The 19133-nt window shown below is 52.0% G+C and overlaps 6 protein-coding genes across 6 annotated transcripts; 2 read left to right on the top strand and 4 right to left on the bottom strand.

Moving 5' to 3' along the window:
- Nucleotides 1-30: 30 nt before the first annotated feature.
- BDV59DRAFT_197928 (putative cell wall protein) lies at nucleotides 31-1946 on the bottom strand (the record flags this gene model as incomplete). The annotated part of the gene is made up of 2 exons (XM_073693040.1): nucleotides 31-63; nucleotides 87-1946. The coding sequence occupies 2 exons, from the start codon at nucleotides 1944-1946 to the stop codon at nucleotides 31-33; spliced, it is 1893 nt and encodes a 630-aa protein (XP_073552414.1).
- Nucleotides 1947-2344: 398 nt separating this feature from the next.
- Nucleotides 2345-3434, bottom strand: BDV59DRAFT_47945 (uncharacterized protein). The gene is made up of 2 exons (XM_073696473.1): nucleotides 3057-3434; nucleotides 2345-2994 (listed from the first exon to the last, which is right to left on the bottom strand). Exons 1-2 carry the CDS (start codon nucleotides 3219-3221, stop codon nucleotides 2599-2601), a joined length of 561 nt encoding a protein of 186 aa, XP_073552413.1. The 5' UTR covers nucleotides 3222-3434; the 3' UTR covers nucleotides 2345-2598.
- Nucleotides 3435-4797: 1363 nt separating this feature from the next.
- Nucleotides 4798-7707, top strand: BDV59DRAFT_168193 (serine/threonine/tyrosine protein kinase MPS1). Its single transcript, XM_073688041.1, has one exon. The coding sequence runs from the start codon at nucleotides 4873-4875 to the stop codon at nucleotides 7387-7389; it is 2517 nt and encodes an 838-aa protein (XP_073552412.1). The 5' UTR covers nucleotides 4798-4872; the 3' UTR covers nucleotides 7390-7707.
- A 278-nt stretch (nucleotides 7708-7985) lies between these two features.
- BDV59DRAFT_168192 (mitochondrial 54S ribosomal protein bL21m) lies at nucleotides 7986-8988 on the top strand. The gene has a single exon (XM_073688040.1). The coding sequence runs from the start codon at nucleotides 8065-8067 to the stop codon at nucleotides 8797-8799; it is 735 nt and encodes a 244-aa protein (XP_073552411.1). The 5' UTR covers nucleotides 7986-8064; the 3' UTR covers nucleotides 8800-8988.
- A 59-nt stretch (nucleotides 8989-9047) lies between these two features.
- On the bottom strand, nucleotides 9048-14580 carry BDV59DRAFT_190567 (uncharacterized protein; the record flags this gene model as incomplete). The annotated part of the gene is made up of 6 exons (XM_073691767.1): nucleotides 9048-10789; nucleotides 11735-11913; nucleotides 11974-12350; nucleotides 12441-12548; nucleotides 12606-12774; nucleotides 13175-14580. 6 exons carry the CDS (start codon nucleotides 14578-14580, stop codon nucleotides 9048-9050), a joined length of 3981 nt encoding a protein of 1326 aa, XP_073552410.1.
- A 710-nt stretch (nucleotides 14581-15290) lies between these two features.
- Nucleotides 15291-18354, bottom strand: BDV59DRAFT_197922 (fungal specific transcription factor domain-containing protein; the record flags this gene model as incomplete). Its single annotated transcript, XM_073693039.1, has 11 exons — nucleotides 15291-15780; nucleotides 15838-16006; nucleotides 16077-16350; nucleotides 16407-16485; nucleotides 16535-16555; nucleotides 16607-16752; nucleotides 16811-17247; nucleotides 17307-17729; nucleotides 17899-17957; nucleotides 18029-18102; nucleotides 18247-18354. The coding sequence occupies 11 exons, from the start codon at nucleotides 18352-18354 to the stop codon at nucleotides 15291-15293; spliced, it is 2280 nt and encodes a 759-aa protein (XP_073552409.1).
- Between the last annotated feature and the right edge of the window lie 779 nt (nucleotides 18355-19133).

Below are 19133 nucleotides of genomic sequence, written 5' to 3'. Positions count from 1 at the left end.
GCCTCAGTGCTGGTCGAGACGGGGACGACCTCAGAGGAGGTGATGGTGTCGCAGGGGGTGCTGCTAGCCTCGGGAGCAGGGCTGACAGGAGTGGGAACAACAGGGACACTGGGAGTGCCAGTAGGTCCAACAGCCTCGGTGCTAGTGGAGACAGGGACGACATCCTCAGAGGTGATGGTGTCGCACGGGGTGCTGCTAGCCTCGGGAGCAGGGCTGACAGGGGTGGGAACAACAGGAACACTGGGAGTGCCAGTAGGGCCAGTGGCCTCAGTGCTGGTAGAGACAGGGACGACATCCTCGGAGGTGATAGTGTCACAGGGGGTGCTGGAAGACTCAGGAGCAGAGCTGGCAGGCGTAGGGATAACAGGGACACTAGGAGTACCAGTGGGACCGACAGCCTCAGTGCTAGTAGAGACAGGGACGACATCAGAGGAAGTGATGGTGTCGCAAGGAGTGCTGGACGCCTCAGGGGCGCTGGGGGTGCCGGTAGGGCCGGTAGCCTCAGTGCTGGTCGCAATGGGAGTGACGCTCTCGGAGGTAAGGGTGTCGCAGGGAGTGCTGCTAGCAGCAGCAGCGCCAGAAGAGGAAGCGATAACGGGGACGCTGGAGGTGGGGATGGCCATGCTCGAGGAGGGGGCAGAAGAGCCACCACCGACAAGGTCACAACCGGTGAGCCAGCCAATGAGGATCTCGAGGATGAAGGTGTCAATCTCGATGCCGGCAGCACCACCACAGACGGAAGCCAGCTGAGACCGAGCACCAATGGAGAGGGTAATCAGGCTGTCTCCAGAGGTGAGGAGAGAGAGAATACCGCTCAGGTGGGTGCCGAGGAGAGAGTCGACAGTGCCAGTGATGAAGGAGGTCAGGTCGGAGACGAGACCGCCAGGGACGTTGATGTTGATCGCATCACCGGTGATGCCGTAAGACATCCAGAGCAGAGCCAGGGACTTGTGCTCAGCACCAAGACGGCAGTCGGAGGAAGCGAGCCACTTGGCCAGGGCAGTGCGAGCCTCCCAGGAGAGAGCAGAGGCGTGGGCTCCCTTAGAGCAGGAAGTCAGGGCGGAGATGACGATGTCCTCGACACCAGAGACAACGTCGGACTTGAGGATAGCAGCGAGGGTCATCTGGGCGGACTCGACCAGAACACCAGCCTCGCCAACAAGGCTCTCAACAGCGGCACCGGCAGAGATGACGGACAGGCCGCCAGTGGGCAGGGAGCCGAGAGAGATAGCATCGCCCTCAGCCTTGCCCTGCAGCCAAGCAAGCACAGAGGACTTCAGAGAGGAGGCCAGCTGGCAGTCGCTACCAGTGAGCCACTGGTGAAGAGCCGACTGGATCTCCTGAGAGAGATCAGAAGCGCTACCACCGTTGGCGCAGAGGCTGAGAGCAGACTTGACAGTAGAGTCAAGCAGAGAGCCGACGGTTCCCTGCAGGAAGGAAGTAAGGGAAGATTGAGCAGAAGAGTTAAGAACAACATCAGTCAGGAATTCAGCAGCGTCGAAAACACCGTCCAGAGTCACGACGAGCGAACCCTGCGCCGCCTTGTCCGCGGCGGTGGGGATGAGCATAGACAGGACAGAAGTAACATCCACGGGCAGGACGGCGTCAGCCGCGCCATCGCACCAACCCAGGAGAGACTTCACCACGGAGGCGTGGAAAGCATCCGAGTTGGAGTGGATCCACTTCGCAAGATCCTTACGGGCGCTGGAACGAACGGAACCAGCCTTGCATCCCAGAGCACCTCCCTCCAGGGCCGCGGCTGCCGGAGCGCTGATGCCGCTCAGGAGAGTTGCAGGGCTCGTACCACCACCGAGGATCATATCGACAAGACCAGTCACATCGCCGACAACGTCGGAGACAAGACCGGTGCGGCGGTCCAGATCAGCGGGGAGGGCGAGGGCGTAGCTCGCCAGACTGGCGAGCAACAGAAGGTTGTTAGAACGCATAGTGGAGGAATGGTCAACGATATAAAGTCGAAATCAGCAAATAGTTTCAGCGAGAGACTTTTGGAAATCTATCCAAATTGGAAAGAGAGAAACAAGAGTTTCAATGGCTGTGAACAGCCAGGTTTGTTAACGACAGACTGGTGAAAGGATACAATTCAAAGGAGAGGCAAGTCCCAACGGACAAGATCAAGTGAAGCAATTGGCAGTGGCTTGATGGTTCTCAGCGTGAGGTGATCTTCGTGGGATGTTTATATACCCCTGAGCATTTCTCCTCCCTGCTGACTACGCCAGTGTGATGGGGGCGAACTAACCCCCCAGTCTGGATCCAACAACTTGAGGGGCGTCCCTGAGTCGAGCAGACAAGCCATCTGTGATCGAAGACCCGGATCTTCAGGACCAGTTTAGCCGAGTGGAGCTCCGGCTGCCAGTGGAAAGGCAAATGGAGTTGAACTAATGCTGGGTGTGGGAACCGTCGAAACAACCCAAGCGGGATGAGAATACTATTTCAGGCAACGGAGGAGCTAACTGGGAAAGTATGAGTTCCGACCTGTGCGGGTCACTTGCACGACGTATGGGTCTATACGTCGTACGGAGTAGTTAGACCGCTTTGAGAGATGCAATGATAGAGACATTGGGATATCCATGCCCAGTCTCAACATCCAAGCACACTCCTGGCATTTGAATTCCCTCGGGACTCCTCCTGGAAAGAAGTGCGGTCACTGATGGCATGAAAATGAGGAGCTGGAAGAGCATGTGGAGGCCAGTGGACCTGACGCACGAGCAAGAAAAACATGGTAAGCACTCTGCCATAGGTGCAACAAGTGCACCACTTCCAGGGGATGATGCTCTGCGCCGTATATGCCGTTGGAGGGCGGGCCAATGACGACAGGGCGGACGGGCCCCGTTTGGTAATGAGTTTGAAAATCAGGAACCGGTCCATTGCCAAGTCCAACCATGGATGATCAGCACAAGCGGTGCTGAGCCCCCCGAGGTTGTGGTGTGGTGCCTTGGGGAGTGAAAACAACATGAAACGTGAGAATTGTGATAGCTTAGAACCATTTTTAGAAGATGTTATGGAGACATCACGGCTATGAGACGACGGCTCGATACTTCGTAGTCAAGTTGGGCCTCTATATTGATAAGAGAATTTGTACCTAGTGATCCGGCATATGATGATAACTGCAACACGCGTCCACAATAGGAGGCAAGTACGTATAATGCGGAAATTATTGGTGTAACCTGGCCATCAAGTACGGGGTAAGGGGAGATTGCCATGTGCGCAGACAATGTACTGTGAGAGCATTCGCTGGCAGCCCATTACTCCATAGTGATAGGACTAGTATGGAGTAGTAGTTCGCAATAATAAAGTACGAAGTATTGAAAAGCCACCCGCCCCTGTTGAAAAGGGGATGGGCCTTAATTCTTGTGATTTATTATTGAGACTGTGTTGAACTAAACTCGCTAGTGAACGGTTAGTCAGGGACACGGATGTCGCTAGTATTCCTTAGCTTGTCTTGCAGGACGACCCTGGGAGTCGACAGCAGCTTCGAGCGACCGAAGGAAAACCGGGAGAGGCACATCCTGATGGCCTCGTCGTGAGAGAACATATCCTCGTCATGGAGCCTGAAACAAAGAAGAAAATTTTTGAATTGTACTCCGTACGCTGAGAGTGAAAGTTTAACCGATTGGAGATGTCCCTCAGATCATTGCCCGAACAGGCGTTCCTGGATTGATACCTTGGTTCTTGTAGTGATGCTCCACTTGGAGTGGCCTAAGCTGCCCGCCCTAACCGAGGGAACCATCAGGGGATATGTCTTGGAAGGAGAGGGGGGTTTGCATAACAACAATGTATTTCCTCGAACTCTTCGAGAAATCGAAACGATGTTTGAGTCCCAAACGACGGCCAAAGGCTTATGGTGCTGGGTGGCCCCAAACTCGCTATTTTAAGACCCGTCGTCGCGGAACTGGACGGAAAGAAGAGGGAAAAAGGAATAAGAGACCCATCCGAAGCTTTAGAGTTGGTTATGTCTCAAGCCGTAATATAAGAAAGGTGTGCCATTGGCCGGCTGAATGAGCAAATGGTCCCGAATCGAGAGTACATCTGATGGTGGGAAGTCGAGCGAAGTTGAAGTTGAGATGATTTCTCCTTTACCTTTTTAGGATAGTGAGGTCAGGTGAGGTCAGGTGCTTCGTATAACCGCCACAAGACAAACAGTTTCATTCTTGATCGACTGATCGACGGTAAAACTTCGGTTGACAGTTGTCTGCCCAGTAATTGCAGTAGTGATATATTTCTTAGGGGGGTGGTTAGTGCTTGAGGTCAACCGTGTTGTAATTCCATGTCGCAGTAGGCCATGGAATCAGTCGCCTAGTATATATATATATATGTACTCCTGAGCATAGATATGCGGGTTCGAGTTGTGATTTATTTTGCTATGTGAATGTCCTGCGTATCCTGCTGGATACCAACAAATCCACCGACAGACCCTAATCAAAGAAGGTATCTGAAGAGGCCATCATACAATCTATGTACTGCATGGATCGATACTGTTGCCAGCTCGAGTGGGGAGTAGGAGTATCTATCGAGCGAACGTGTGGATGTCTCCATTGGGCCGAGGGATATTGACTGATACCCTGGGACTTTAACCAAGTGGTGGAATACTGTATTGCTATGAAGCGAAGAGTGAGAGTGTTATGATATAATTCTGTATCATCTACCAAGTAACACACGCATACTGGATTGTTGTGATGGGAGATCACCCTGGCAACGGCAACACCACGTGATCTTCCCGCGCCTCCCAGCCTCCCGCGATGTTGACTCTTGTGCATTTCCGGTTATCATTTACTTGCATATCAACCAAGCACGACGTCGACCACCACCGGCTCACCACCTGGGCCCTGGACGGATGTACTAACCGATACATCTATGTCTCGTCCGGCCCCCAGCATGGCCTCACCAAATTCTCTTTCCATGGCATATACCAATGGTCTGCAGCGACGTCCATCCACCCGGCAAATGTCTCGCGCCTCCGTGTCCCGTGCCGGCTCCAGCCGCCCCTCACCAGAAATTCGTGAAACGATTGCATATCGAGGCAATGCACCGTCATCTAAACGGTATTCGGCTGGCGATAGCTCCGATGAAGAAGTCCCCGAACCCAAGTTCAGCGCCTCCGTGAAGGCTCTCCTCGATGAAGATGGCATGGACCCATCACCACGGGTCCGACGCAGCGGGGAAGGCCACCGCCATTTGAGTGAACGCGCAACTTCTGCATCGAGTAATGGAAGACGATCGCGCACCGCGTCGCCGCATGACTCGTCAAGTGGCAGCCCGGCGCCTCGAGTAGTCCGCATTCCGGGCGTGACTAGCAGCGCGAGATCTCGGAGAGAAGGCTCGCTTCTGTCGAATGGTGAAAATGCGGATTCTGAAGAAAGAAACAATTCGAATGATTTCATCACGCCGGCCCCTAGACACCGCAGTGTGCGTATTAATGCATCGCGGAGTGGTACCAGGTCCCCGCTATCAACCTCGCCGTCCCAGAAAAGGTCCACCGATAGAAGCTCCGCCGAGGAGAATGGCAGCGCAGAGCGAACAGATGATGACAGACGGGGCCGCTATGAGGATGAGTATGCTCCGCGCGTCGGTACATCATCCGTATTGCGGTCCCGTAATCCGGACGAAATTGGCCTCCACAGCTCGCTGCGAGTGAAACGGGTTGGCAGGTTGACCGGCACCTTCTTAAATGGCCCAGCAAGGAGAGGAGTTCTACGACGACAAAGTGAAGAGAACAACGAGCAGGACTTTCTCCCTGCTGATGCTGCCAGAGATTACCTGGCTGAGAACGACAATAACAACCTCGAATACGACTACAAGAATACAGCGAAACCGTCCTCGCCTAAAGTATCATGGGCAGATCCTAGTCCCCCGGAAAGAGCCGATCGAGACCGGCGAGTCAGCGCGTCGGGTGACGGCCCATTCTCCCGCTCTTCTTCTCCCAAGTCCTATGGATCATATTCCAAATCAACTCCCGGGTCTTCCTCAGAAATGTCTTCAAAGCCTAACTCCAGAGAACAACCGGTATTCAAAGTGCCTCCCCCGCCTACTTTGCCTTCTGCTAGAGATCAAGAAAACGACCCACCGCCCACATTCAAGCGGGCGAAGCCGCAAGGCTTCAATCTACTGGATAAGCCGGAGAAACTCTCAGTTGTTTATGGAGATGACAAGAAAGAAGAGATGCCGGCTGAAAATTCACACCGGAAAATCCTCGCCACACGAAGCAGCAACACACCGCATAGACCAGCTCCGCCTCCGCCTCCCAAAATGTCTGTCCTCGAGACTGCGACAGCAACAGGAGGGGCGGCAACGGCTTCTCAATCCCGGAAAAAGCGGAGTCAAGTTTCCGTGAACCATAAGCCATTCACGAGACTGGACTGTATTGGCCGTGGCGGAAGCTCTCGTGTGTATCGCGTAATGGCTGAGAATTACAAGATATTTGCTCTGAAGCGAGTGAACCTAGAGGATGTTGACCCTGTGACTTTGGCTGGCTACAAGGGGGAGATCGATCTCCTCAAAAAGCTAGAAAACCTTGATCGGGTAGTGCGTCTATTTGACTGGGAGTTGAACATGGACAAACACACTCTAAGCGTTCTTATGGAGATTGGAGAGTCTGACTTGGAGAAGATCCTTACATATCGGCTGAACGCCGAAGATGCGACACTTGACATCAACTTCACACGCTATTACTGGAAGGAGATGCTGGAATGTGTGCAGGCTGTCCACAATTATAATATTGTGCATTCAGACCTAAAACCAGCCAATTTTCTTCTCGTTCAAGGCAGGCTGAAGCTGATTGATTTTGGAATTGCAAACGCCATCCAGGACAACACCGTCAACGTCCATCGTGAACAACAGGTTGGAACTCCGAACTACATGTCACCCGAGGCCTTGGTTGATTCTAATGCATCTCTTGGCTTGCCGGCAAGTGTCGGAAAGATGATGAAATTGGGAAAACCCAGTGATGTGTGGAGTCTTGGATGTATCCTGTACAAAATGGTGTACGGACAACCCCCGTTCGCGAAAATCGCCAAGTACTACGAACGCATTTTGGCTATTCCTAACCCTAATGTGAAGATTGAATTCCCAGCTTTTGGAGTCGGAGGTGTTGCGGTTCCTCCAGGACTGATCCGAACGCTGAAGGGCTGCTTGCAACGCGATCAGACATTGCGACCAACGGTGGATGCCCTTCTGGCGCAGAGAGATCCTTTCCTCTATCCCGATGCACAGCTCGAAGGTGCCGTTCCTGTCACACAGGAGATGCTCAACCGGATTCTGGTCAACGTAGTCAACCATTGCCGAGTACGAGGCATTCCGAAAGACGAGGAGCTCGCCGCCTGGCCCGCTGGGTTCTTTGCGAAAATCAAAGCGGCGTTGGAAGAAAACGCCTGATGCCAACTGATGCCATTCGACTCGACACTCATTTGTTTGTTTTGGGTTTATATCCCCTACTTTCGATATCCTGAATGATCCGACGACCGGCGTTCAAGTCCATACCCTTTGAGTTTGTTTCCTTTGTGATACATACCTGCATTTTTTTGTTCTTGGATCTATAGTGCCTTTGCTTTTTGGGCATACGGAATTGGTGTTTGAGTCGCGTTCGAGCATAGCGTTTGGGATTGCATGGGAAGCTGTATGCAGCATGGTATATGGAGTCTGCCGTAGTCACTTTATTAATTAGAGATTATCATTCCTGATCATTGGAGAGCTAGTGGTTTGTTTCGAACATTCTATAGAACTGTAGATGGATGATCATGTGATTACCGACGTTCAATGGCTCCAGGGTCTACCTCTGAAAGACGAATGGACCGGATCAGGAATTTGACCAACAATTGTAATTTCCATTCGTCTGATCCTTGCATCCCAAGATCTAAACCACTGGTGTTGTCTGTTCTGACTGGAAGGCATTGAGCAAAACCCGCAAGTCACGTGCCACATCATCCGCGGGAATTTCTCTTTTGGCTTCAACTTCGGCGAACGACTCGCACACGCTTTCTACAATCCTCACCATACCCAACACTACTACTGGAGTGTCTAGCAGCGAATCAGCCTGTTGATATCTCCAGGATGTTTTCTCGGACAGCACTCGCTCGGGCTTTTGCTCAGCCACTGGAGCAACAGATGAACCCGCTCCGCATCGCCAGCGCCTTCACGCCGGGTTTGCGTTACGCCTCGACGACGAGCACGACTTCCACGACGCCTCCGAACCCTTCAGAGCCGCTGAGTGCGACGCCTCGCTCCCAATCATCTACACCAATTCACCAACAGCACCGCGCCCCATCCACCTCCGCACCACACATCCGCTCCGACATTCCCGCGAACAAACAGCCCGTGGCCCCGACCTTCGACTCGCCGCTGAAGGTGTCGCAGTCGCTGATGGAGAAGCTGCCGCTCCTGACTTCGCAAAACCCCCACTACATCACCGCCCATCTCCACGATCGGCCCTACCTCCTCACGGCCGGCGACCACCTCCGCCTGCCCTTCCTGATGCCCAAGGTCAAGCCCGGCGATGTCCTCCGGTTCAACCGCGCGTCGGTGCTGGGGTCGCGCGAGTTCACACTCAAGGGCGCACCGTACGTCGACGAGCGGCTGTTCGAGTGCCGTGTGCGTGTTATGGGCGTGGACGCAGAGCCCCTGCGTGTCAAGGAGAAGACGAAGCGGAGACAGCGACATGTGCGCCAGGTGCGCAGTAAGCATCGCTACACGCTGCTGCGGGTTATGGACGTTAAGGTGAAAACCGCGGAGGAGCTGCTGCAGGAAGGGGCTGTTGTTGTTCCTGACGGGGAAGGAGTTTCCGCGTGAGTTGGATTTGTGCTTGAAAGGTGAAGGGGAGAAAATTGGTTGCATGGGTGTATTGCTTATCGGTTGCGATAGGGATTTCTTGGTGTGTTATTTGGGATATCGAGATTGGCATGTACAGATAGATCTTGCCGTACGTTTCTTGTGCACTGTATTGTATTCATAATTGCATCTGGATGTTCAACTGAAGCCCCCTCTATCGAGGCATTTGCATGTCTAACGATATTGGCCTCAACTATACACGCCAAAGACTACTCTTTAAGGATCTCATCTGCAATCTTTTCCGCAAGCGCATACACCACCGACTGCGGATGTCCCGGAGGGAGGAATGGGAAGCTGCTGCTGTCGACAACCCGCAGCTTACTCACCCCATAGACGCGAGCACTGCTGTCTACGACGGCCATGGGGTCCTGTCTCCGACCCATCTTGCAGGTGCAGGATGCATGATAGACCGTGGTCATGCTCTTCTGGATGAACTCGTGAATCTGCTCGTCCGTGGTCACGTTGGTCCCGGGGAAGTATTCCTCAGAGTCAGCAGCCCCCATTTCAGCCATTTTGTCCCAAATCTGGCGGCCTCTCTTGAAAGCCTCGATAGCCAGTTCTTTATCGGTGGGATCGACCAGCCATTGAGGGTCCACTAGGGGAAGCGTGTTCATATCCGGACCGGCAAGAGAGACGGTGCCGCGAGACAACGGCGCGACAAGTGCCGAACTGATGGTGCCATAGTTATAGCCGTCTTTTGGATCGGCTGTTTGTTTGTTCATTCCATAGCCATTGAATGCACCAATAGTCAGCCACTCGATCTCGGGCCAGTCATCCGGAAAGCTCGACAGAGCCTTGATTGACTGTTTTGACAGTCTCGACCGATATGGCTCGGGCATCTTCTCCCATCCAAAATATCCCGGCCCGAAAACAGTCAGCGAACCGGCCGCTTCATTGATAAACTCCTCGACCATCAGAGCGGCCAGAGTCGCGTTATTGGCAGTTGCCGATGCAGTGGGGAAGTTCACGCGGCGTGATGCCCCGAATAGCGCGTGGTCCTCCATGTTCTTACCAACCCCGCGCAAATTTTGGAGGCAGGGGATTTTGAATTGCCGAAGCTCATTGCATGCTCCGATGCCAGATACCATCAGCAGCTGGGGTGACTGGAATGCCCCTGCGGATATTATCACTTCTTTCCTGGCACTGAGGGTGAAAGTGATTGGAGGCGTACCGAAGGTCCCTGCGGTTGAGACCTCGACTCCGGTAGCGGCCTTGTCGGAATTGAAAAGGATTCTCTGCGCTAGAGAATTTTTATATATGACGGGACCGGCACCAGTGTTGAGAGCCTGTCGTAGAAAGCTACTTTCGGACGATGACCGATGGGCATTTGTCGGATCGATCGTTGACGTTCCAAATGCAGAACCCAGAAGCTTACCGCTGTTGAGGCCATCGATCTGTCCCATACCGAGCGCAATATACGCCTTACGGGCCCAAGTTCCAAAGGCAAGCACAGCGTTGCTGAAGGACACTTCCAACGGACCGCCATCGGGGGCAAACGCATCGGCTGTTTGGGTGTTGGAGGTGTTGGCGTATAGAGTCTGATTGGGAGGGGTGTAGTGAACCGACTTCTTGAAGTAGGGAAGCATGTTGTCGAAGGTATAGCTTTGGTCGTCCACCTCGTCGGCCCATCTCTGCATGCTCTCAATCGTCGGCCGGTGATACACCATGTAGTTCCTGGCCGAACTGCCTCCCAACGTCTTGCCTCGCGCATAGTGGATGCGCCGGTCTTCGAGTCCTTTCTGCGGTTCCGTGGTGATGCCCCAGTCAATTAGAGGCTGGTAGTCATTAGGATCCGAGCCGCTAAAGTAGGTGGTGTATCCCGGAACCACCGATAGGTTTCCATTATCAACTTCGTAGAAACCACCCGCCTCGACCACAGCGACGGTCAAGTTGCTGTTCCCTTCGGTGAGTCGACTGGCCACTGTCAACCCGGCATTTCCTCCTCCGACTACTACGTAATCAAAGGTGGCGTTCGCCCCGGGAATGCCAAAGGACGTCCCTAAGAGAGGTCCTCGCTGTCCATAATGGAAGAGGTTGAGCTCTGCAGTGGCACTCGCCGCAAGGGTTACAAGCAAGAGAGCGTTGATGTCTCGCATAGCGGGTACAGATAGGTAACACACAAAGTTAATCAATCACCCCGCGTAGCCCGACTCCAAGGCCGCTTTTTATGCGATGCGGCAGGAGGGGAACAGGCAGAGAGTGCGCGCTGAATACTGAATTGACTTTGCCTAGACAACTAGGGTATGCAAGATGTAAGATGCAGTGGGGAGAGCTGAAGGCAGTGAGATGAACGAGATGGAGGGATTGGATGCCTGCATGCGGAGGTCGCCGAATCAGGAAGGTCCCAGGGCATATCGGGAACAGCTCGGAAGATGTACTGAGGCGCCTGTGAGCCGCCATTCCGGGCTGCTGCTGCCAATTTACAGGCGGCGACAGGCGAGAGTTGCATGCTGGCTCATCGCGAGGATGCCCATACTCCGGGGTATAGAGGACCCCTTGCTTAGGGTCCCCCCCGCCTCAGAGCCACGCATGCAATCGTCAAAGGGATCTATCTACCCGCTGAAGCATACATACCAATGAAAAAGTCAATTACAACTATCTATAATACCAGCGATCAATCATTATCACGTGTGATCCTGTCGTAAAGCCCGTTCCTCATCAAAGGTCTTGTCTCCCTCGAGAGACGGCCGTCTTTCCTCCTCCCCAACAGACGTCCCCTTACTGTAGGACCCCGAGGCATGGTACCCAAGTACCGAGGGAATGCTTTGTATTCGGTCGAGGCTTAGCCGTGCGGGCTGTGCCATCCCGATACCGTTACTGGTCGGCCGTCCATCGGACAGAGGAGAAGCAGTTCGCAGGGTCTCTCCAGTCCCCTCGTCCCGTTTATCGGAGTCACCTGCTGATGTGCCGTATAACCGTCGGAAGAAGGGTCGCATAGTAGGCAGACATGCGCATAGGATGCCGACGGACTGTTCGATAGAAGACCACGCAGCCGTGTCCACAGTAGTATAGGTAGGGTCATGGGTGTTCTGGAGATCGAAAGCAATGACTCGGACAATTGATGTAATGCAGACACTACAAAAGTGTCAGCGGATTCAAGAGTTCCATTCCCGAAAGGGAGCACAAGGGACGTACAATCCACCCAGCAGGAAGATTCCCGACAAAAGGAACTTCTGTCTCAGACTAGTCTTAATATACCAAAGCATGGGAAACGGGACGCATAGCACCAGGAAGTCAAGGAAGATATTTGCAATGCCGTTCCACCGGAAGAAATTGGTTTCATCGATGCAGGATCCCGGTTGATCCTTGTTCCAGAAGTATGACACTGGCGAGCACCCCGCGACAGCCACGATCGAGCATGCGATCCAGTAGGCTGTCACGAGAAACCCTGTGATTCGCAAAGCCCAAAGAAACCGAGTGACCACCCCGAAGATCCTTTGGTAAAGTAGTAGAAGGGAGGCCTTTGTGAATACTGCGTTCGTGAAGTATAGTAATTGAACCGCGAGAAAGCTCTACAAGAGATGGCCCGAGTCAGTGATCGGTTGTTTGCTTCACGATTAAAGCTTCTTGACTAAGGATTCTGGGCCACGGGATAAACGGACCTTCTGGTACTTTTCAACATCGTCCTCCGAAAGAAAGTATGCATGGCGACCTAACCCATACTCGAGGACTTGTATCCAACGCAGGATGGACATAGCCCAGTTGAATACCTGATGAGCGTCAACACAAAACAGTACCAGCAGAACAACGGACGCAATTTTACCCACCAACGCGATTGCTATCGTATAATCATCCCACCAGAAACCCGCGCGAGAGATGTGGCGGCCGATGAAACGAAAAACTACAGCGAACGTCGCAGGTACGACAGTAACAATAGTCCCCACCCATATGCGGTAGGAGATGTTGGGATCATCATATGATTCAGTCGATGCCATACTCGAGTCCCATCATCTAGCTTCCATGTTGAATCAGGGAAAAGGCGCGGTAGAAAAGTTATAACGTCGCATGGAAGCCGAGAACGCCTGTTCCCAGACCCTTGAACCAGAGCCATGGTTGACGGCCGGCAAGAATTCCATAAGAAGGAATGCAACAGACCAACGGGATTCGTGATATCAGAGTGGGGTATCCATAATGGCGGCGGCAAAGTCATTGGTGGCGTTTGTCAAACGGTTTTCGGCTCCGAAGAAGCTTATATGATTTCCTAATCCGGAACATCTCGGGTCGGTGAGTTGATATGCGTACTACACGATATAGAAGGCCGTATCGGACGAGAATATAAATAGTATAGTTTTCATTGACTGTCATCTCATCTATGAACAAACATTGAGCGAATCACAAGATCGCATCCAATCCCAGCCTTTCCCGGCAGGTCTCCAAGCTATCCTTCTGCATTTTCTCGTACAGATGGAACTCGTTTGTCACAGAAGTCCCAAGCATTCTTTGGAATCCATCGAGATCGGCATCGGCTTCCATAATTAGCTGCTTTGACTGAGATGTATTGCCAAGATTGGAGTTGAAGATGCCGCCGGCGGACAAGGGTAAGAAGTCTTCATACGTGATGGGCTCGTACGCGAGTATCTTTCTCTCAAGAAGCCGAGTCAAATCCATGGACTTGTCCAGCCCCTTGGCGGAGGCCAGGCTTTCCTTCGCTCCTGGTGTCAGTCGGTAGCAGAAGTATGCTAGCCCTCGCGACTGCAGCTGGTCCAGGTCGTCCGGGAAGTGCTTGAAATGCTTCTCTAGAAGTTTTTCGTACTGTATCGAACTAGAACGTTTCTCACCCCACTCCCGATTGACTTCATCCAGAATCTGATCATAAAGCTGGCGACCGGTGCGGGTCAGAGCATATCCACGCTGCTCGACCTCGCCGAAACGTGCCGTGTGAGAGCCCTTGATGTACGCATTGCGAGCATCCCGGAAGTAGACCGTCTCTTCTAAGGCTTTGAAGCTAGTCTGTCGGAGCAGGATTGGACAGAGGCGTTTCGGAGGGCCCTCGATTCGCTCTTTGGCTGGCATGTCATGGTCCTGCATCATCTTCTGCACGAGATCTATATCAACTGTCCGAGGCGTGAGATGGTTGATATGGCAGCTAGGGAAGGAAACGATGTCAGCGATTAAAGGATGCTCTGCTTTGAGGATCTGGTATTCCTCCAAGGTTACAGTCGCCTTGGAATGCCAACGGAAAGTTTCCAGACCCTCAGCGATGAATTCGCGGGACTGTTCCGGGTTGAGATGACCTTGTTTCTCGGCCAGGTCGATAAGAGCAATCAGACGATCGGTGAAGATGTTGCGCTGTTCCAGGGCTTTTTGCGCCAGCTCTCGAGTTCTTTCCGTGAGAAGTTCCATCCGCAATACCGTCGTGAAGACGCGAAACGGGTGTTTGGCAAGAGCTTCTCGGTCCTTGGGTCGAAAGGCTGTTGCGTGCATAGGGAAGCCGGCCATAGTCAAATCGTAGTAGCCCACGGGTGACATGCCCATTACGGCGAACATGCGTCGGATGGTCGCGAGCTCGTGTGCCGTTCCCAGTCTGATGGCGCCGTGTCGCTCGACCCGGTTCCTCGAGGGCAAGACATCGTCTGGGTCAATGACATCGGGCCCTCCTAGCTCCTGGCTTGCCTTGACGGCCTCTGCATCTGCCTTCCAGACGAGGTCGACGAGATCCCCGTAGAGGGGAACCTCGCTTTTGTACATTTCCGAGAGCGCATGGCAGAATTGGGCTCTCAGTGCGTCCTGATCCCAATCCATTGTTGATGGATTTCGTTGGAGTTTGTATAAGAGAGAAGATGGTATGGTTATCGGTATAAAATAAAATGGGTATAGTGCTGGAAGGGTGGAAGTATGTTCACCGTATAGTAGACACCATGGATGGAGGTTATAGGCATCACTTTTGGATAGTATCAGAGCGCTATATACAACCGATTGTCCGACATCAGCCGCTCCTGCAAAACACTGCTGTCCCCGATAAGCATCAGCATCGTATCGTCGTCATTACCGTGGCTATCCGTCCCCGGAGCCCTATCCGTCGGGTCACGGATAACATCCGTTTGGCAGTTCCAGGGCCTTACCCGGGATGTAATGAACAATTAGGTAATGTCTGAAGTTTGAGAAGTCGGAAGAAGCAGGGAAAAGCGGAGAAACTGTAACTAAGGACGTCCTTCGCGGGCATGGCCTGCTGTCTTGGTTGGTTAACCTGGAACTGGGAGATATGCCTTACTAACAAATCCGACGGACACAAGCCGGACTCGATTTCCATTCCGATTGGTGCACTGGGCTCTATACGTAACTGAATGCTGCAAAAGTAATTGGCAAGAGAACAGATCAGGCATCTTGTCGCAGATCATGAGCTCTGATCTCTCGAGCTCGATGAAGCTAAATGGTTAGGTGCATAACGCATGCATATATAATGGTAAAACTCGAGAGTTCTCCTGATTGATTTGATTAGAAATGTAAGTATATCATGATCCTAAAAAGTATGAAAAATCATTCCCTCCATTGCCAAAAGCAAAATCCTCCAGTATTGTCGGATCGACCAAATTAGCCAGGATCTCTGCCCGAGTATCGGGCTGTGAGTCCTGGTTGAAGAGCGACAAGAAGAAGTCATTGTCAACCGGTGTCGGGACCACACCTGCCATATCACCTCGGTTATTCAGCCCGGCGGAAGTATCTGTTATGCCATACGGGGTATTTGCGTTCGGGACATATGCAACAGCAGCGGATGTGGAGATTGCTCTCCGTCTTGCAACACACGTCCGAGCAACTTCCAAGACTTCTCGGATCATCTCAGCACACCGGCGAGCAACGACTATATTGTTCATCGACTCGAAAATATCAAGACTTTTGTCTACGTCCATCAAGAGCTCGTCGTCGTTGATACCAGGTACTCCGGAGAGGACTAGATGGAGCAAAATCATTGCGCCGTAAAGAGCATATGTTGTGTTGTACCACCTTACGTTGATCAGCACTTGAAATAACTGGGAAGTATGGAGAGGGTTGGGTACATACCAAGTTCGGATGTATATCCTATGAAGGAACGATTCGTATTGCATCCGCACGCTAGTCCTTGCCGCATCCAAGCACTTATAAACATGCTGTAAGGTATTAGGGGATTGGGTATTAGAGGTAGACACTGCAAGAAACGGGCGATGGATGAGGATGAATGTGTTGTAGAATCCTAGGAGACACAAGCATGTCAGAGACAAGCCATTAATGTTATAAATACATATTGGGTTTATTGGACTCACGTAGCCTTAGAACCAACTTCTGTTTGAACGCCCACTCTGTATCATTCAGAGATGCCGCATCAATGTTCAAGAACCCCGGCAATCTGGACTTCCAATCAAGCAGTTTACCGTCCAGTGTCATTGCAATCTGCGACCTCTCGCTCGTGGACCGCTTCGGCGAATGATAGAGAAGATGAGACGCTTCTGACATTATTTGTGCTAATGCCACCATGGCTGGAATCATACCAATGTCATCATCTTCCGCATCAGGATCCAGCTGATTTCCAGGGGTTGCCTGAAAACTCATGTGAGCAGGCAATCGGAAGACCGCAATTGGGCATATCGACATACCTTCAACTTCGGCAGGGAAACTTGATAATATTGAAGGTCTTTCATGCTGTCTAGGCGGCCGGACGAACAGCACATTTCACTTTGCAGTTAATATAAGGTACAGAAGAGCGAGAGTGGAATTGTCTTACATTTCATGAGAATATATGCACCTAGACCAAATAATGAGCCAAGAAACAAAGACGAGGGGGGTGGGTACTTACCACCAAGTTCTACAAGCCTCTCTTCTCATGTTAGGCGGGAGTGACGACATCCCAGATGCTAATCCGATGGCAACCGCTGTTCTGACTGCCATGCCACTGTACATGAAACAGCTGTGAGGACGCAAAGCATTCTGGCAAAACACGCTCTAGACGTAGGCATCAGTACCCAAGGAACAATCGCTGGCGGGTTATTCTGACACATACCAGAAGCAGGAGAGCCTGCGCACTCTCCAAAGAGGAGCTCTCGAAAAGATCTCCTAGCGCCTGCTTCGCAATTCCGAAATAGAAGTCCGCAAAATCCAAAGCCGAGGGCTTGGCTGCAAGACCCCGTTTCGTCGGCTCAGATGACAGAGTGCAATAATGATCCAGGAGGGAAGTCTCGTTGGGACTGGCGTTTATTGCCCCCAGAGCGACGACAGCAAAGTATAGCCCGGAAAATTTCGACGAGCCACGGTAGAACGCCGGTCTCCTAGAAAACACAAATGCTTCTTTCTCGCAGCGTTGCATGAAGGATGGCTTGCACAACATGGGATGAATATAATGCTTATTTGAGAAATAGCTGCTTATAAACATCTTCTCAATCTCTAGTTGCGCTTCTTCGGAAAGCCCTTGAACAAGCGAGATCATTGCGTCGTCGTTGCCTATATAGTAGGTTAATCCGGGACAAAATATGACCAGCCTGCGTATGTTCCACACTTACTGACGAAACTGCGTGCATCAATTTGTCGAGTCCCTTTCTGTTTCTCATTTTCCGGTCTCGCGTCAGCCTGCGGCGGAGAATAACTGGCGTAAGTCGGGTTGTAGAGTAGATTGACTATAGATAGCTGGGCTTTGCCCGTTACTTTCGAGCTATCAGGTCTATTACCGGCCGACTGGGGTGACTGCAACGCATTTTTCTCCGAAGGCGTTGATGCCAGCATCACGCCAGTGCCTTGGGCGAGGGCGGAGCTACTTTCTGGAACGGCCAGGGCTCTGTTCTCTGCTTGACCCCTGGCACGGGCATAAAGATTGCCAAGAAAAGCAAGATTAGACGAGTTGCCGTAAAATTCAGTGCCGTTGGTGTGGATATTCACGCCACTGAGGCCTTCTCTAGATGCGGAATCACATAGTTCAGGAGTTTCAGCTGTGGAGTTAGTTAGTATGAGGCATGTGTATCGAAGAGTAGAAGCTGAATGCCGCACCGGTCCCGGGCTCATTATCGTTCCTTTCATGAAAAGCCACTGGACAACTTGTATTAAGATTTCTACCAGCCCGAGAGCAACGCGATGCATCTCCGAGTTGGTCCGGCGAACTAGCGTTCTGCACGCCAGCTGGGTTGACCTCGGGCCATGGGGATGGCCGACTTTTCGTCCTGTGCGCAATCCATTAGCTCGGAACGCTTCTCAACGAAGTAGAAGAAGCTGACCGTTGAGCTTCTCTCACTTGGGCTTTTTTGGCTGCCGTGGAGGAATTCTCGCTTGGTCCCCCACCTCTATAAAAACAGTCAAGAGAATGGTCTAAGGGTCGTTAGTAGTCTACTATTTTCTGGTCGAGATTCTCCCACAGAAACCCACAGGCACAATAAGAGCAAGGCTGTGCTTGGTCACACTGTCGAGATCCAATCAGTACAGGTTGTCTAGACAGGCTGGATTGATATATACCTTGGTTTTGCGGATGCGGCAAGTCTCGCAGGCACGTGAGGCGCGAGGTGGACGGCGACGAGCAGCACGAAGTTTTGCGGTCACCGGCGTGTTTCCCGCGCTCTCCATCGCAGCAGTCCTGTATCATAAGACAACGCGATGGTCCGGTTGAGGATGGCGTGGCCCAGGTAGTTAGTGGGTTGTTGGAATGGTGATTCTCATGGTGGTTGATGTTGAGGGCTCCACTTTTCTAATTGACCGCAGTGATCGCCACCGGCAAATGATCCCATATCCGACCGTCTTCCCTGGCCTCCTCGTGGGGTCTGTCTGGGGTTCTCAGCAATTTTTTTCTGGGGAATGGTTCTTGATTTTTGGCTCTTGGTCCTAGGGGGCCATGGTAAGTTCAGGAAGTCTTGCTCAATTTTGAGGAATGTTGAGATGGAAAGATCTATCCGAAATTTATAGAATGGTAATATACCGCAGATGTCTGTTATGGTGATGGTCATGCTAATAGAGGTTACATTTTCATATAAGAGAACAATATTCTTGCATACTTGACTATGGGATAGATGTGACTGTCCAAAGAAAATAAGGCTGATCAAGTACTACTAAACATGATACTTCACAACGTGTATCCTCAGAGATATAGCGCAATGCTGGCTTCTCCATTCACTAAGCAGATTACAACAGACCCCGAAGGAGGACCATAGTAAGCCAGATATTCAGTAGGATAAGCTATGCCGGAGTGCATGGATTTTACGGAAACGGCATTTGGAGCCGTCCAAGATCCGAGCCTTATTTCCAGTTTCGCATGGAGCCCAATAATCAATCGGGAGTAAGCAAGCAATCCCACAATTCCAATCAGATTTCATTAATCGGTGAGTAATTATTAGGTGTTGAATATCGGA

This window comes from Aspergillus ambiguus (genome assembly GCF_047715705.1).
Source record: "Aspergillus ambiguus strain CBS 117.58 unplaced genomic scaffold BDV59scaffold_2, whole genome shotgun sequence".
NCBI lineage: Eukaryota > Fungi > Ascomycota > Eurotiomycetes > Eurotiales > Aspergillaceae > Aspergillus > Aspergillus ambiguus.
Note: the sequence above shows the minus strand (reverse complement) of the source record. Positions and strands in the feature narration are given on the sequence as shown.

Excerpts from the sequence above, each read along its gene's own strand:
- BDV59DRAFT_168193 (XM_073688041.1), top strand. The coding sequence starts at position 4,873 with ATGTCTCGTCCGGCCCCCAGCATGGCCTCACCAAATTCTCTTTCCATG.
- BDV59DRAFT_168192 (XM_073688040.1), top strand. The coding sequence starts at position 8,065 with ATGTTTTCTCGGACAGCACTCGCTCGGGCTTTTGCTCAGCCACTGGAG.
- BDV59DRAFT_47945 (XM_073696473.1), bottom strand. The coding sequence starts at position 3,221 with ATGGCAATCTCCCCTTACCCCGTACTTGATGGCCAGGTTACACCAATA. Across the intron at positions 2,995-3,056 it reads AGGCCCAACTTGACTACGAA|CTATCACAATTCTCACGTTT; the intron begins GTATCGAGCCGT and ends AATGGTTCTAAG.